Source organism: Cebidichthys violaceus, unplaced genomic scaffold (assembly GCF_023349555.1).
Source record: "Cebidichthys violaceus isolate CVI_PGR_0920_01 unplaced genomic scaffold, fCebVio1.0.p SCAF_9, whole genome shotgun sequence".
Lineage (NCBI taxonomy): Eukaryota > Metazoa > Chordata > Actinopteri > Perciformes > Stichaeidae > Cebidichthys > Cebidichthys violaceus.
The window spans coordinates 5848575-5864554 of NW_027176975.1; the positions used below are offsets into that span (position 1 = coordinate 5848575).

General features: G+C 43.6%; 2 protein-coding genes across 3 annotated transcripts; both read right to left on the minus strand.

The window, feature by feature from the left end:
• Positions 1-82: 82 nt before the first annotated feature.
• LOC137867508 (kinesin-like protein KIF27) lies at positions 83-8994 on the minus strand. Of its 2 annotated transcripts, XM_068704139.1 has the most exons (16): positions 8892-8994; positions 8454-8796; positions 7972-8172; positions 6735-7720; positions 6283-6426; positions 6052-6204; positions 5690-5883; positions 4804-4925; positions 4497-4634; positions 3846-4057; positions 3530-3592; positions 3134-3304; positions 2785-2976; positions 2422-2649; positions 1886-2084; positions 83-1750 (listed from the first exon to the last, which is right to left on the minus strand). In XM_068704139.1, exons 2-16 carry the CDS (start codon positions 8749-8751, stop codon positions 1143-1145), a joined length of 3909 nt encoding a protein of 1302 aa, XP_068560240.1. In that variant the 5' UTR covers positions 8752-8796; positions 8892-8994; the 3' UTR covers positions 83-1142. The 2 variants fall into 2 exon arrangements, with proteins under 2 accessions (XP_068560240.1, XP_068560238.1); XM_068704137.1 differs by having other exon boundaries at positions 8454-8994.
• A 685-nt stretch (positions 8995-9679) lies between these two features.
• Positions 9680-15739, minus strand: qng1 (Q-nucleotide N-glycosylase 1). Its single transcript, XM_068704218.1, has 7 exons — positions 15663-15739; positions 14319-14545; positions 13175-13321; positions 12062-12174; positions 11290-11433; positions 10419-10614; positions 9680-10302 (listed from the first exon to the last, which is right to left on the minus strand). The coding sequence occupies exons 2-7, from the start codon at positions 14506-14508 to the stop codon at positions 10073-10075; spliced, it is 1020 nt and encodes a 339-aa protein (XP_068560319.1). The 5' UTR covers positions 14509-14545; positions 15663-15739; the 3' UTR covers positions 9680-10072.
• Between the last annotated feature and the right edge of the window lie 241 nt (positions 15740-15980).

Consider the following 15980-nt stretch of genomic DNA (forward strand, 5'->3'; position numbering starts at 1 on the left):
GTTTAACCTGCAGCATGTACTGTAATACAGTGAGAGGTACACTTTTGGTGGGATGGGGGAATGAACACACACAATAGAGGCGTGACAGTGAGATATGCATAGAAGTTTAATACATTTGACTGTAATAAGAGTCACACATCAATCAACATATAACACAGAGTGCACACAGATAGAACAAGTTTGTATACAAAAAATCAAATTAATAAAAAAACACTACCAAGCTTTATATTACTGTTGTAGTGCAGGAAGCATTGTATCTGGTCTAGTGGTCATTTTAAGTGCTAAACAGTGCTAGAAATTAAAGGTGAAAGACAAATAACTTATCTAAGGCACTATTTGATTACATTTAAAAAAGGTTGATTAACATGTTTTATCTTTTTAACTAGTATTTGTAAAAAAAAAAAGGGGGAGAATCAATTTAGTGGAAGCAGTTGTTGATAACCACGAGGTGAGCTACTATTTTATGACAGCAATAATATTAAAAAGTGCTGCTTTTTGCATTAAATAACTCATTGTCACACAATATACAAACAAAAGAGCTGAGACAAAAGTCTGTAATCTCAAAATGGTAAGTTTCTCTCTATTTTCAAGTGAAAAATACGGCCAAGTGATTTATCAAGGCCACTCTGTTGTCATGACAGCGCTGGCCTTTCTTCTCTTATTGAATGGCTAAACTCTGCAACATTCAACATTCCCTTTGCCCACCAAGGAAGACAGATAAATAGGAGGACAGTGCTATGACAAGAGACTGGTTCACAATGATGGCATTTCGATATTCACCACATTTCAGTCACTTAATTCTTCTCTGGACATGAACTCTGCATTTCTCTTTTTTCCTGGTTTCACTATTTTGTGGTATTACATCGACAGCGGTATAACCATGTTCCACAAAGGACAATTTACAAAGAAAAGGCTCACTGACCTCAAAACCCCACAAAGTCCTTCATTTAAGTATTTTCCAACAAACAGTCCATGGGAACTTTCACAAAGCTTATTCAAGATGAGAAGATGTTTCGTTCATATTCAAAGCATTTTTGTGATTGGTTATTCATGACACATATTCTCCTTTGTTTACTAGTACCCAACTGTAATCTGATGTACACACTGCTGCTACCAAGTGACTCATAGGTACCATGATAACATCATCTGTCAGTGTTTCTGGACACTTCTATGGAGTCCTCTAGTATTGACTCAGTGCTGGTCTCCACAACAGACTGTCGCCTCCTTGTGGCAGAACTACAGACCTGCAGGTCAGCTGGAGAGATCTGTCTCAGCTCTCTGCGACACACACGGACTGGTGTCATCTCTAAACTGTCCCCGGAGTGACCCGCCCTCCTTTCACTCCTCCCCTGGGACTGTGTGTGCGCCTGGTTGTATTCGGGCATTTTTGTCGCTTTGTGTGCTTGGAGGTCAGAAGACCAGGAGGGACAGGATGTTTCGTGTGCATGTTTCTTCATATGAGAATCGTGCTCAGCGTGCATCTTTGTGTGTGTTGTTGCAATATGTGTCCTTCTCTGTACCTCATCCCTGTGCGTCTGGGGTTCCTTTGCACTTGCGTGTATCTGCACATCGTGTTTTTGTCTGTGCTCCTGTGTGTGTAAGGGCTGATCAACGGGGTGAAGGGAGTCACTGACAAGCTCTTTGAGTTTCTTTTTAAGCTGCCGACTGGAGCTTTTATAGAAAAACAGCTCTTTCTCCAGATGCTGCAGTCTGTCTTCGATAGCCTGCTGTGCCTCTCCTGAACCACCCTCTAAACACACACAAGCACACAGGGAGAGAAAAGTTAATGAAACAACATTGCTCAATCAATTTCTGTTTAAATAGTATGAAGAGGAATAGGACAAATGTTTAAACAGCTTCATCCAGGCTGATCTAATCTCCTCACCTTTAAGTTTCTGCAGCAGAAGCTGGATGTTGTTCTGGTGATCATGGTGCTGCTGGGTGAGCCTGCGGTCTGCATCTAGGGCCAGGCGCTGCATGGCGACCTCCATCTCCCTCAGCGCCACCTCTTGCTCTCCAGCGTGAAGCTCCAGCTCTTCACAACGCAAACGCAAACGGCGCTCCTCCTCTCGAAGACAAACAACCTGGGCAGATTGAAAAAGGTGGGAGGGAGCCAGAGAATAGAGCAGAGAAACACATTATTGCACACATAATCACAAAGGTGTTGGCTGAACCTTTGTATATACTCACACGGTGGGCGAGGTATAATTTAGTTAGCATTACAGAAATAGTGCAGCCATATTTCTGACTAACACCTGGAGATAGAAGCAAGTGAAGGTAAATAACAGAGGAAAAGAAAAGGAGAAACTAAAATCTCTCGCAAATAAAAAGAAAGGTAATAGAAAACGGAGTAAAAGGAAGTAAAGCCAAATTCAGGCAGTGGTAAGGAAACTGGAGTGGAGAGCATGCATTTTATTTTGCCTTGTTGAAATATTTGACGAGCAGCTCCGAAGCCTCAGGTGGTGAGAGCCCCTTCAGCTTCCTGATGACGTCACAGAGTTGGGCGGGTTCAGCGCTTTGTGGCTGTTGCGAAGATGAGTCTGTGATTAACAACTTCTTTTGTTTGTCCTGGATGGAGTGGTTTTTAAACTCCAGAGCTGCGTCCAGAGCTTCAATAGCTTCCTCCAGCTGGAGCAGGGAATGCTCCTCCTGCATGAAGACACACACAAATCACAGTGCAGGAAATAAAAAGAAAAAAAATGCAAACGATGAATAATAAAACGCATCATGAAATAAGGTCCTGTGCGATACATACATCACGTCTATCATACATGGTTTTCTGACCTCCTCAGTGAGCACTCTGTTGTCCTTCAGCTGGAGGTCCAGAGTGTCCCTCCTCTTTTCAAGCGTGTCTCTCTCTTTCTCCAGTTCCTCCATGGTGACTCCTCCAGTCTGCCTCAAACCGCTGCTGCTCTGCAGCTGCTCCTCCAGAGACTCCAACCGCACCGACACCCGCAGCAGGTCCTGACTCAGAGCCTGAAAAGCCATTGATAAAAAAACGTCCAGATTCCAGCTTCAATAACACGTGTTGTCCAGATCTGTAAGCATCATTGCTAAACAGACTTCACAATATTTGCTAAATTATAAAAAACACAAAAATCCCACAGGGGCACCACCACATGTACAGGCTGACCTGACTGGAGCGGAGCATCTTGATCTCCAGTTTGCTTTTCTGTTGCAGACAGGCCTCTCTGCGCAGGAGCACCTCCTCTCTCCTCCTCAGCTCCTCCTCCAGCTCCTGCAGCTCTGCTCTCTTCTGAAACACCCGCTCCTCCTCCTCCTCAAGCCAAACGCAGTCATGCAGCTACGGTGACGACAAGAAGGAGCAAGGCGTGTGGGGATGGAAAAGGGGAGCGGAGAGGGGTACGGGGTAAAGGAGGATGACAGAGGAATTAAGATAAGAAGACAATGACAATGGAAAGAAATAGGTAAGGATACATTGTATACAAAAGAAAAGCTGTCAAAATGGCTATTTTTCGAGGAAAGAAAAGCAAAACGTTTTAAGAATGTATACTGCTTCCATATTTACCTTTTCCTTTAACTCTTCCCGGTGATTGCTTTTGCATACGGTCAAAACTCCTGCCCTTTGCTCCTATAAACAAAAACCCAAATCATTTACTGAATGATTTACCCGTGCTGCGTGTCAACTATTACATCTTTGCAGTCTTGCATTTCCCAACTCAACTCAACTGAGATGTTGTGTGTGGGTGACTTGCATACTTCTACCCAGGTTTAATTTGGACCTGGGTAGATTGAATTGTAATTTAATAAGTTCATCTCTTTTCCCATTTTACTGTCTAGGCAACGTAGTGTTTTTTCTGGGTTCATCAATCAGTACGACTGACCCCGTTTCGGTCCAGTTCTTTGCTAGCGTTGGTCTCTCTCGTCTGCCCGAGGCTGCTTTGAAGCTGTGCTCTCTGCAGTCTCATGTGCTGCAGGCTGCGGTACATCTCCGCTCGGACCTGCTGGCTCTGCATGGAAAGGCTTGCCAACACGCTGGCTTCTCTGCCATCGCCACAGTGCCTTCCGTGTCTGTCCGCTGCTTGGGTCTCCCTGTCTGTCAGACAAATACACACATTTAGAGATGCTCCTATTAAGGTCAAAGGTTTTGAAACTATTACGTCATAATTCACTGGTGTTGCGCAGTAGTTGCCTGGAGCTTCAGTACAAAAGCCCAGTTGATCTAAGGTGAAATAAGAAGCAGCCTGCCCATTGTAAACAGTACAAGATTCTAATCAAGTCACGTGTATGTATTGCTACAATATCATCAGCATTACAGTTTGTCTGCCCGGAATTTCTAAACTCACATAGCAGAAGTCTCTGAAAGCTGAACGAAGTTCTAATCACTACTGCAGGAATGTTTTGACCAACCTTGGCTAACCCAAACAAATAAGGCCAACATTGCCATTGGGCTTGACTCACTATACCCGGTTGAGAAAAATTACAACCCAACAGACACAGGACTGCAGGAATACACAGTTCTTCTATAGACCCACCAGTTTTGTCAAGCTCTTTGATGAGCTCCTCTTTCATGCGCATGTTGACGGACAGTTCGTGGATCCTTCTCTGAGTAACGCTGGCTCGAAGTCTCGCCTTCCTCACATGGCTTTGCCTGGCGTGGTTTTCCTTGGTCCCTGAGAAGAAATAGCAACTGACAATATGAAAAGGAAACAACTTCTTTTATATGAAATAACTTCTGAGTAAGTCACAGAAGAGCTCTGAGACATGAAAGTGTGTCTTTATCAAGACAAAAGGACAAGGAAACAACAGACTGAAATAAAGTCAAATACATGTAAATTATACCTGTGGCTCGCTGAGGCTGTTGTGCTGATGGATTTCCATTAGAGGTTTGGTCTAGTCCAGAGTTATTCTCCTTCACAGCTGATTTCTTCTGCCGGCTGGTCCATGTTCGGTTTAAAGAACGCCTGGAGTAACGTCACAACATTTCATTACGCAGATCATTTCAGATTAACTCACTGCTCTAAGAAAAACTGATTGTCTGAATGAAAGACTATTGATGTGTGTGAAATGGAGGTCAAGCACTTATTCCCGTGGTGCACGCCGCAACTATGTGACATGTGGAAACGGGTTGGTATTAGAAAAAAACAGTTATACACAAACAATGCATGTAAGAGCCTGGCATCAGTGATGGTAACCCACAACTCCTTTCATCTTCTTTAAAAGCACTGTGCTCCTTTCTTTATCTCCACAATGTACCCTGAGGGATGTCACACCTCCTATATGCCCAATGCACTGCATGAAATTGCAAGCTACGGATGGCCAGAGATGACCAGAATTAAAACAGCATGTTTGCTGTCATTTAAATGTTTCTACTAGTTGAAGCGTGTGCTGTTTAAAAAAGGTGACAGTGAAAAGCATCACATGCAGGGTTTGTGTGACTAAAATGACAAGTGCTTTGGTGACCTCGTCTGAACAGGCAGGTGGCTGACGGCACACAATGCAGTCATCCTTCGCACCAAAATTGTATTGTCAATGGAGTGACAATAAAAAAAACCTCTACTGTGCCTCGCTTCCCATGTCGGTGCAACGAGGTCACTGCTCTACAAAGCGAGAGCAGGTGAGGAATAAATGATTCCACACCTATTAGCGTAAATTGTATTTGTTGTAGTGAATCACTGGTGGCTTGACAAAGACAGAACCAGTAGGCTTGTATTATACAGGCTCTCACCTAAAGCCCATTCTTCCCACGGAGAAATCATCCTCCCCCTCCTCTTGATCCCCATCTTTGCTCTCTGCTTGTTGTTTTATGAATGGACAGTACACCTCATCCTTCTCCTCAATCTCAGCCAGCAGGAGATGACTGCGCATCTTAAAGGCTGCCATCACCCTCTCCAGTGAATAGGCTGGGGGACTGGAGTGAATCTAAAAACACACATGTGTTCGGACAGATATATGCACAGCCATGAACATGTGAATGGATGTAGCGTCATCGTTCGTTACTCACTGCAATCAAAGTCACAAGCAAACGTCAAGTGCAGCCGGTACAACACACAAACAATTACACAGACACAGAGCAGTACAGCTACCCACCCTCCTGGGAGCTCCGTGCCCACAGCTGCGTCTGATCAGTGGGACACTGTGGGGTCTCTTGCCGGAGTTCCCAGGAGCCCCGGTTTCCCTGACGGTCACAAGGTCGCTGCGAAGACGGTTGATCAGGATCTGCTGGTCCACGAGTTGTTCAGTCTGAAAACATTCACACTTTTATTTGCAGATAAACTAGAATGCTGTAGGTGGCAGAGTTTCTACTCTTCCTCTCCTCACTTGTATACGAGTGCGTTCCTTTTCCTCCTCCAAGGCCTGAAGGTGGGTTTTTCTCTCTTGAAGAAGTTCCTCTACTTCTTTTTGAACTTGTCTCAGCTCTGCATCTTTCTGCTCCAATAGATGTTCCTCTATGGTGAGATCTTCCTGAGAGACAGAGACAGAGAGAGTGTTTTTAAAGTCCAAAGTTCAAAGGCCCTCTGTTTTTATGTTATTAAAGTCAAAATAGCTTTATTGTCCATGTAACTAAGACTTTTGATAGTACGGTCTCCTCTTAGGCAATTAAGGACACCTCAGTGGACATGTCAACACACAGGCATAGCTAATAACATTAGGATGGCTTGATTCCATACAGGTGTGCCAGCATGCATGTCCCTGACTGTACTGGCAAACCTTAATGGAATGTAGCCTTTATTAATGTTATGTGACCTTTGCGATCCCCTTGTTATCATTACCTTGCACTTGCTGAGTTCTTCTCTGAGCTTTAATATGGTGACGAGGTGGGCTTGATCTCCACTCCCCTCAGAACAGTCCTTCTCATCAGCTTGATGTGAGTGATTGACAGCCGTCAGTCTGTCCTGCCAATCCTGCAGCCGCTGCCTGAAAGAATGACTTGGAGTGGGGTTAGGGACATCTGCCAGCAGGGCAGCAGCTTCCTGCGCCAGGAGACGGTACTGTGACGGTTCCTCTTGGTTCACCTTCAGATCTGGACCAGACATCCTCATCTGACTGGGCTGTTTGATGCTGTCTCCCTCTCCAGCTCTTCCAACTGTCCTCTCCCTTTCCACCTCTCTCTCCTTCTCTTTCAGTAGCTCTCTCAGTGTCTGTACTTCATACTCAAGCTCGCCCAGGCGAGCCTCACCAGGGTCCCAGGTTGTGGGACATGTTTTAACCTCTGTATGAGTAGATATAGCTCCAGGACGGTTACGAATGTGACGGGCCTGGGAGGCGAACTGCAGGACACTCAGAGTCTCAGCTACACTGTGGTGAGAGGGGCTTACACATGCCACCATCAGCGTGTGGGCGGTGCCTCCCAATGAATCACGGAGGAGACGGGTGATCTTGGCATCACGGTACGGTATGTGTGCACTGTGGCGATTTCGACCAGGGTCAGAGAGGGCGCGGATGACGTTGCCCAGTGCGAGCAGGCCCGTGTTGATGAGAACAGACTCCTTGAGACGTGTTCCAGTGTTTCCAGTTTTCCCAGCACGCTCCGAGCCAGCTAGGTCAACCAAACAGAGTTTGGAAGAGCGGACGGATTGTAAGGAGGAGTTTTTGCTGCGGAAACGCTGGATAAGCTGAAGGGTGAGGATGGCGTGAGAGCGACTGGAGTGCTCGTTCATCCCTGTGGTGCCAGTGTGGCGCAGGGCATTGCCTGTCTCCAGAACACTTAGCAGCTCCTCTGCTGAGGTGACAACCATCTCTTTGGCTCCCACCACCACTGAAAACACAAACAAAACCACACAATGATGTTTTTTAGTGAAGCTCTTTAACCTTACTTTCCCCAGTGGGCAGTAATCCAATGTATAAACTGACTAGGTCCAAACAAGTGGCAAACGTGGCCTTCTGTGATGCCTGAAAGTCTCATGTCCTTCATTTCAGGGAAATCCTATGAGCTCATTCCCTCATATGAGAAACATTTAGAAATAATTGTCACATTTGCTTGCCAGTCAAAAATACTTTTTAAATGACCTGTGTTTCCCCTCTCGTCCTCTCTGATATGAAGCTCTTTATGAATGGTGTGCAGCTCCAGCAGGTCTCGTAGTTCCTCCCTGTACAGCTCCATGTATGACACCCGCACTGTGGCTTCCACACCATCACCGCTCTTCCTCTTCTCCCCCAGCAACAAGAACAAATCCTCGGCCACACAGTCAATAAGTCCTCCCTCTTCATCTGAGGTTTTGGAAGAAACAAAAACATTAGCATACTGTTGCAAAGACCATCAAGTACAAAATTAGATTACAAAGATCCCCTTAAACAAACAGTAAAGATGAGTTGACATGCCATTTTCTCTCATCTTAAACAGACAGGCTATAATACATTCTACCCCCACAATAAACAAACTTCATTTCAATCTGTCATTTCCCCAAACTCTAAGTAATGAGTGCATCTCTGTTCTCTTAAAACCAGCCTCTGGATCTTTCTAATCTTGGGATGTGCTCTTTACAACGTACCCAGGTTCCCTCCTCCGAGTGTGTGTGTCTTCCCCGACCCCGTTTGTCCATAACAGAAGACGGTGGCATTGTAGCCGTCGACCAGGGACTCCACCAGGGGCTGGACGCAGGACTCGTACACCTCATCCTGGCTGGCTGTCGGTCCAAACGCGTGGTCGAAGGAGAAGAGTCGGTCGGAGCCGAGCATCACCTGAGCGGAGCCCGGCACCACCCGCACACACACCTGGTGGTTGTGGAGGACTTCTTTGCGGAGCAGGGGACGGACACGGAGCGCCACCCGGACACAGACCTCGCTCATGACGGCGAAGTGTACGAGAAGTCCGCTCCTGAGATGTGTGCTAAACTGGTGGGATACGAAATGATCGTGAACGTTACATTTTTTACCAAAAACAAACCGTCAAATATTGGCCTTGTTGTGCGTGTCACTGTGGTCCTCACGCGGCGTGTCCTTAACTTTGTCCCATCTCCCGTTTGTTGTCGCTCCTCGGTTTCCCGGGTAACCGCCTCAGCGGCGCAGCAGCAGTCAAGGAAAGGAGCCGGAGACGCGTTCAAGAGTCCTCATGTTAGGGGACGAGTGGTCCAGAGAGGAAACAGCGCCCCGTCTGACATTATGTATACACAAAATAAACTGTTAACCAGAAAGTATTATAAAACAGCAGTTCAAAATAGATACAAAATGGCATTGATAGCATTATAACATTTGTATAAGTTTTTGTTTTAATAAAGTAAAAAAACAACCCTAAATACTAATATTTATTAATAGTATTATATAGTGATAATGTCCTTGATATTGAACATTTTGGGGCTACCATGTTTATTCAAAGACAATTTGCTGCAACACTCTGCACAGAGCCTCAGATAAATACATTTAAATAAATATATTTTTTTATTCAATCGGAAGCTGCACCCCAACACTAGATGGATTCCTCCACATAATTTGAGCTATAGAATATATATATATATATACATATATTTTTTTTTTCTATTTTTTTTTTTCAACCATTTTAGATAAGGTAGCCTTCCATTCCAGTTGCTTTTATCTTACATAAATACAGTTTTTTCATAGTTAACATTGAGCTTATCTTCTTAACATTATGACTTTCTTCAAAAATTAAAAACAGAAGTTTCCCGGCAGACATCCTCCTTTATGTTAAGCAGTCACTGATGTAAAATATATTCTACAGAAATTCATTGCAACATTCCTTTAAAAGAAGTAACTTACAAAATGTATTGAACGTATTTTATTTTCACTGTTTGCTGAGTGTCAGTTCACAAGGTTAAGCCGCTGCAGATGCACCAACGTGTCCATCATTGTATGCTCACATACAGTATATGATCACTTGCTCTTCATTACAGTGGGAGGTTTGATAGAAAATGTTCCACATCAACAACAGTAAACATTTTAATTGACTGCCAATGGACAACAGTGTTACTACCCACTTAAACAAACAAGCTACATTAAAGCTTAACACCTGTTTCTGTTACAGCTAGACAGAAGCCCATTCGTACATATATCTGGCACAGAGACATGATTGGCTTTATCCCAGGGAAAGGCACCGATGCCAAGTCTGCACACTGAGGAGTGCAGCCTACTGTATGTAATGGTGCCAGCCGGCTCGTCAGTAGTAAATACAACGTGTGTGGTGTATTGGAATGTGGGCCATCTCTTTGTGGTGCTGCTTGGCATAAGGCCACAGATAGAAGTCAATGACTGCGGAGTTGATGTCGCAGGTCCGTCCGTCCCTCTCGTGCAGCAGCTTGCAAAGGCGCTCTTTGATCAGCTCCACGGACCAAATCGAACAACCTCGGATCTCGACCTCTCTCCTGTCCCCTGAACTCAGCAGCTCGCCTGGTAGAAACGGGAGACAAACGCATAACACACAGAGAGAGTATACCTTACTGTTTCTAAAGGATTCATTTCCTTATGACCAGAGAGACACATGTGCACATACACTCCTGTCTCACCGTTGTTCAGCGCCGTCATCAGTGCGTCAGAGTATCGTAGTGCTCCGAGGTAGACGAGAGCCTGAGGGACCCTGTAGTCCGCAAACATGGTGAGCCAGTCCATGTCAATGATGTCACCCTCTCCTCTGGCCTCCATGACGCCCCAGAAATCTGCCACCAGGATCTGGGCTCGCTTGTAGAACGAGATTCTCTTCCCCTGAAACAAACAGTGGGGCAGCTCTACACTCGCTGCTAGATACTTGAAGTGCTGCTCGATCTATTGTTTTCATTAAAAATCATGGCACCAACGCACGAGCACAGAGTATACTTTGCTCCTTGGCTGTCTGTTTAATATGAAGGGAGCATTATTGTCACACTGTCTTTGGCCAGGAGATGGAACTCTCACATCAGAATTCATCTTAAGTTCTTCAAACGCATATATTCATCTCAGATCACATACGCTTCCTTTATGCTTTCGAGAGGTTTTAAACATTTTGTATATTCCAGAAATACTACGAATTCAAATTGTCTTCACAGTTGTGCGGTACACTCATTGTGCATACAATGAATTTGAGAGAAAAACTGAAGCAAGCCATGGCATCGACTATGTCCAATTTAAAAGATAAAACACCTCTGGGTTATTCTTTTCCAAATGGTGTGGAAGTTACATTTAGATGTGTTTGTCAATAGACATTATTTTAGTCCCTGAGATGTAGTAAATGTTTTAATCACTGTCATGTCTTGTGTGTGACTTTGACTGGTAGTGAAAATATAAAAAATGTTCATGGATATTTTATGGGGAAATTATTCTGGCAAACATTGACTTATCCACAAATTCCCAAACTTGAAATATTCCATAACTGTATCCCCCTAAGCCCTCTCCAACTCTTACCTCATACGTCGCGTCGTCCCTGTAGGAAGGGATCTTCTCCACGATGAGTTCCACCATCTTACGGGCGTCGTTCCCGGCCTGGCTGATAAAACTCCGAAAGCTTCCGCCATGTTCCTGCAGCACGCGGCCGCCTTCAGTGAGCACCTTGTTAGAAAGATTCATTACGTTCAAATGAAACTATTACGATGAGTAGGAGGTTAAGAGCAGCACACCTTCAAATACCACCTATTATTAAGGGAATATAGATCAGATAATAATGTAACACCGATACCCACATAAATTATATGAGCCTTAAAATCTGTATTTCTTAGTTAATAAGACAAAACGTTAAATGGAGTGGATTTATCTAATACAATCGAATCTGTCGGTATGTCAGGTTGGAGTTTCATGTATTAAATAACACGTGCGACTCCACACACACATATGCATAGACATATGTAATGCACTACGTAGGGATATAATAATACGCTGTGCACCTTCTTTGTTCAGTCTATTGACCAGAAAGATGAGATGATACATCCTGTTTTTTTCTCACCACATCTGTTTGTCTTTGTCTTTCAATTGAAAAGCTCTGCTTTTGCTTTGTGCTACATAAGTGGCTTTTCATGGGCTCATGCACAAGTCAGCTTTGCATTCAGGAGTGTCAAAAACTACGCTTCGTAAAAACACAAGGCACGAATGTATTAATAGCGATGCCGATATAAAATCATTGAAGCAGCTTGTGGATTTCGATGATTGGTATATCTCTAGTGCCATGGTTGTGGGACAGAACCTGGTGGCGCTCCTGAAGCATGGGCATAGGCGTTTCATTGTCTGATCGAAGGACATGTCCCAGCTCCTCCACACTCATCTGAGAGAAGTACTTCGGATCAGTGATGGGTAAACCTGTGGACAGTGGTGGAAGAAGTGTTCAGATCCTCTACTTAAGTAAAACTATCACGGTCTAAAAATACTCCCTTACAAGTCCTGAATTCAAAAAATGCACAGAAGTATTATCAGCTGAATGTACTGAAGGCATCAAAAGTAAAAGTACCAGACTAATTGTTATTTTCCACGACGGCTTGAGGATGAGGATGATGGATTTTTATTTTATTTATCTTTATCTTGACAAGATCTACTGGAGACAGAGAGAAGACACTCAAGCTACTACGGTATGAAGTTATGAAATTCTATAATTACAGGAATATAACTCCACAGAAGCCAATTCTTGCTAGAGGCTCAAAAGACATAATTTGTTCTGATCTCATGCTGTCAACTCTCGAGATTCACACTCTGGAGCAGAGCTACCTGAGTTTTTCTGAGACACAATCTCTTGTAATTATAAAGGCCACAGCGACCACACATTGAGAGCACTATTCCATACGAGACATAATTGATTCATATCCGGAGTCATTCACGCTAATTATGAACGATGCACAGGCGCTTGCAGAGCAACAAGCAATTTCCCAGCAGTCCAAGTTGAAGTAAAGGGCACATACACAATAATTGGTAATAGCAGTGCACAACAAAGGTCCACAGAAAATAGGAACAAAAAGAGACATCAAAAAGGGACTTGATTATACATCGTTCTCTCCAGAGACGAAGCTGCTGACAAAGAGGATAAATTATTTTGACATTCTATCACCCAGGTGGTCTCTTAGTACAATCTGGTTTATTTTCTGTGTAAGTTTGATGAATCCTGCTAAAATGTTGCCCGCCAAAAGGTAAGTAACAGCTGTGATGCATCACCTTAAATGTGCACCTGAGAAAGGAGGGCGGGTTGTGTGCAAGCTGAATCAATGTACTATTAAAAAAAAAACAATAACCGCCTAAAATGTGGTTGTAACAGCCCTTTAACAAAGTAAGCAAAAAAAGAACTAGATTCATCACTTCTTGGTGCTCTCACCTTCGTCCATGGCCCTGGTGATGGCAGCACACAGGGTCATGTAGCCCGTGTACGTGGCCCCTTCATAGGTCACCTCACACTGTTGAGTCTCTTCCTCGGGCCAAAAGGAGAAGTTCATGGTGTCTACCACAAACACCCAGTTCAAGGCCTGCAACGTTGAGAAACACTAATTATCAAGAGAGCAGAAAAAAAAAAAGGCTGAGAACCTGAGGCTTCAAGCGGAATGTATAAACTGTGCAGCGAGCAAGCAGGCAGTTACTGCACTAACAACAAAACAGGTAAAGAATGGATGAAAGACAGAAAAAGAGGGGTTCTTCACTTCACTTTCATTTAGTGGAGATACATTTTCAAGTCTTTCACCAGGGGATGATGCTAAAGGTACAAACATTCAATTCACCAGTTGTTGTCTTGAATTATTATTTTACTGTTGAGCAAAAATGAACCTCTAAGCCGTCATGACATTATTTTACTGAATTGTGCTTTTCCTCCATTCGTGGCCAGTTTTCATTAATCAAGAATTTAGGGTAACCTGGTTCTAGACCGCGGAATCCCTTCCGATTTGCTCAGCGATTCAAATTGTGGGAATGAAACGCAGTGTTGGATGAAGTATTCAGATTCTTTATTAAGTAAAAGCTAAAATACCATACTCTAAAATAACTCCCTTAGAAGTAAAAGTGCAGAATTAAAAATCTTCCTTCAATAAAATAGCTCAGAAGTGACCTATTATCAATGTGGAACCAATTCTGGATATTTTATTGATACATATAATTATATTATATGTATCATATTGATGCATTATAATCATAGAGTGAGGATATCATGTTTTTTTATAATACCTACAGCTGTCAGATAAATCTAGTGGCGTAGAAATATAAAGTAGCATAAAATAGAAATTCTCAAGTAAAACACAAGAACCTCAAAATTGTTCATTAGTACAGAAGAGCACTAAGAGCTTCTCAACATTTATAAAATAATTGATAATTAGACAATAACCACATCTCAAGCCATATTATTAGAAGGATTGAAGACATGCATTCTGGGCCCTCTTTAAATTCATTGCTATTGCAAAGTGCACTATGTGATTCACTTCTCATGTACACTAATATTCTATTTCTCTGGGTGGTCCTGGCTGTTGACAGACTCCCCTGGTCAGAGGTGGGTGCTGGAGCCAGTGGGTTCGCCTTCTTCCAGCCACTGGCGGTCAGATCGTCACTGTGTCGGAGGTTGTAGAGCATCTCTGCCACCTTCTGCACTCCTTCCTCTTCGACGAACACATCCCGACTCCGCTCCGCTACGAACTGACCAGAGTTACGTGGGAACAGAAGTGGCTCCATGATGGACACTGTGCTACTGTATGGAGAAGAAACACACCTGACGAGACACATGGAAATACAAATATATTCACCGGCAGTCCCTACATGAATCAAAGGAGATAACTATGTAAATGATGACGTTTCCTTCTGCTGCTGTGCATCACTAGAAGTGTTAGATAGGCCTATTTAATTGCACTTGCTGACAACTTAATTTACTTGTGTGATGTTCGGCTCCTTCATACTCCAAAGACATTGCCGTTGAGTAAGCCAGTTCTTTTGTTTGAGGAGTCTTGGTTATAATCAGACGCATTACAGTGTTCGTGAGCAGCCTGTAAGATGATTGGTGGGTGCAGAGGGAGATGTGAATGCCAGTGCCCTTTTCCTACTGAAACACCAATATGCTCCATACATCTCTGGGGAAGTTACATTTTAAAGATAATCTCCCTGCTTTATTAGATCACTCACAATGAAAATACATCATCAAGAGGGGAGAGATGAAACGAAGAAGGAACATGTCTTTTTAAAAAGAGAAAATCTGTGCTGTTTTGTTTTTTTTCAAACTCCCTTTACAGTGTTTTTAGGGAAGGACTTCACTCTCGTCTCATGCAGGCGCGGTGCACAATACATAAAAGCCCTGCACACAGGACCATCTCTGACCAATCCCATTATTAAAACCAAAAGAACTAAATTAGATCCTTCTTTGAGAACCTCTAAAAGCTGCCTGGATCTACTCCATCTATCTGAAGTGTTCAATGGCTGTGTGTTAATGATGTGCTCCCAATGAGACTGAGACTGATAAGATACTATGACGCTAAACACAGCGACCTCCTGGAGGAAATTCATTTTCACTGTCCTTTCTGTGCTGAGACAAATGATTGACTCTCCACACGGACATTTAAAAAAAAAAAAGTACTCGTTTTTAATGGAAATGGCAGTATTGTGCGCTGGTTAATAAGATATGCCCAAGTAACCTACATCACGTGACTGCGTTTCACTGAAAACTGGACGAGCAAAGTGCATGTAGTACCTGACTGTGAAGTAATTCACGATTTTCACCACTAATGCGGACATTACACAGCTTTCACAACGTGCATTGTTTTTTGATACAAACTTCGTGTTCAGCGACAATGTACGTTTTATTCTCCATTCATAAATGGATGTTTGACTTAACTTACCGATGAATGCAGGGGAAGTAACGTTGTCTCCTACAGCAAGCGCGCGTCGCTTCGTGTTTCCACTACCTGGTTTCCAGCTGTTGACCAATCAGAGCCTCCGTTGTGAGCTCATCACCGGCCGATAAACCAATCGTAAGAAGCCAGGAGAGGAACCCGGAAAACATGTCCATGTTATGGGCATGGAACCTTTAAAACGGTATGGGTTGCTTGGTTATAGATACGCAAAATAGTGTGTGTGTGTGTGTGTGTGTGTGTGTGTGTGTGTGTGTGTGTGTGTGTGTGTGTGTGTGTGTGTGTGTGTGTGTGTGTGTGTGTGTG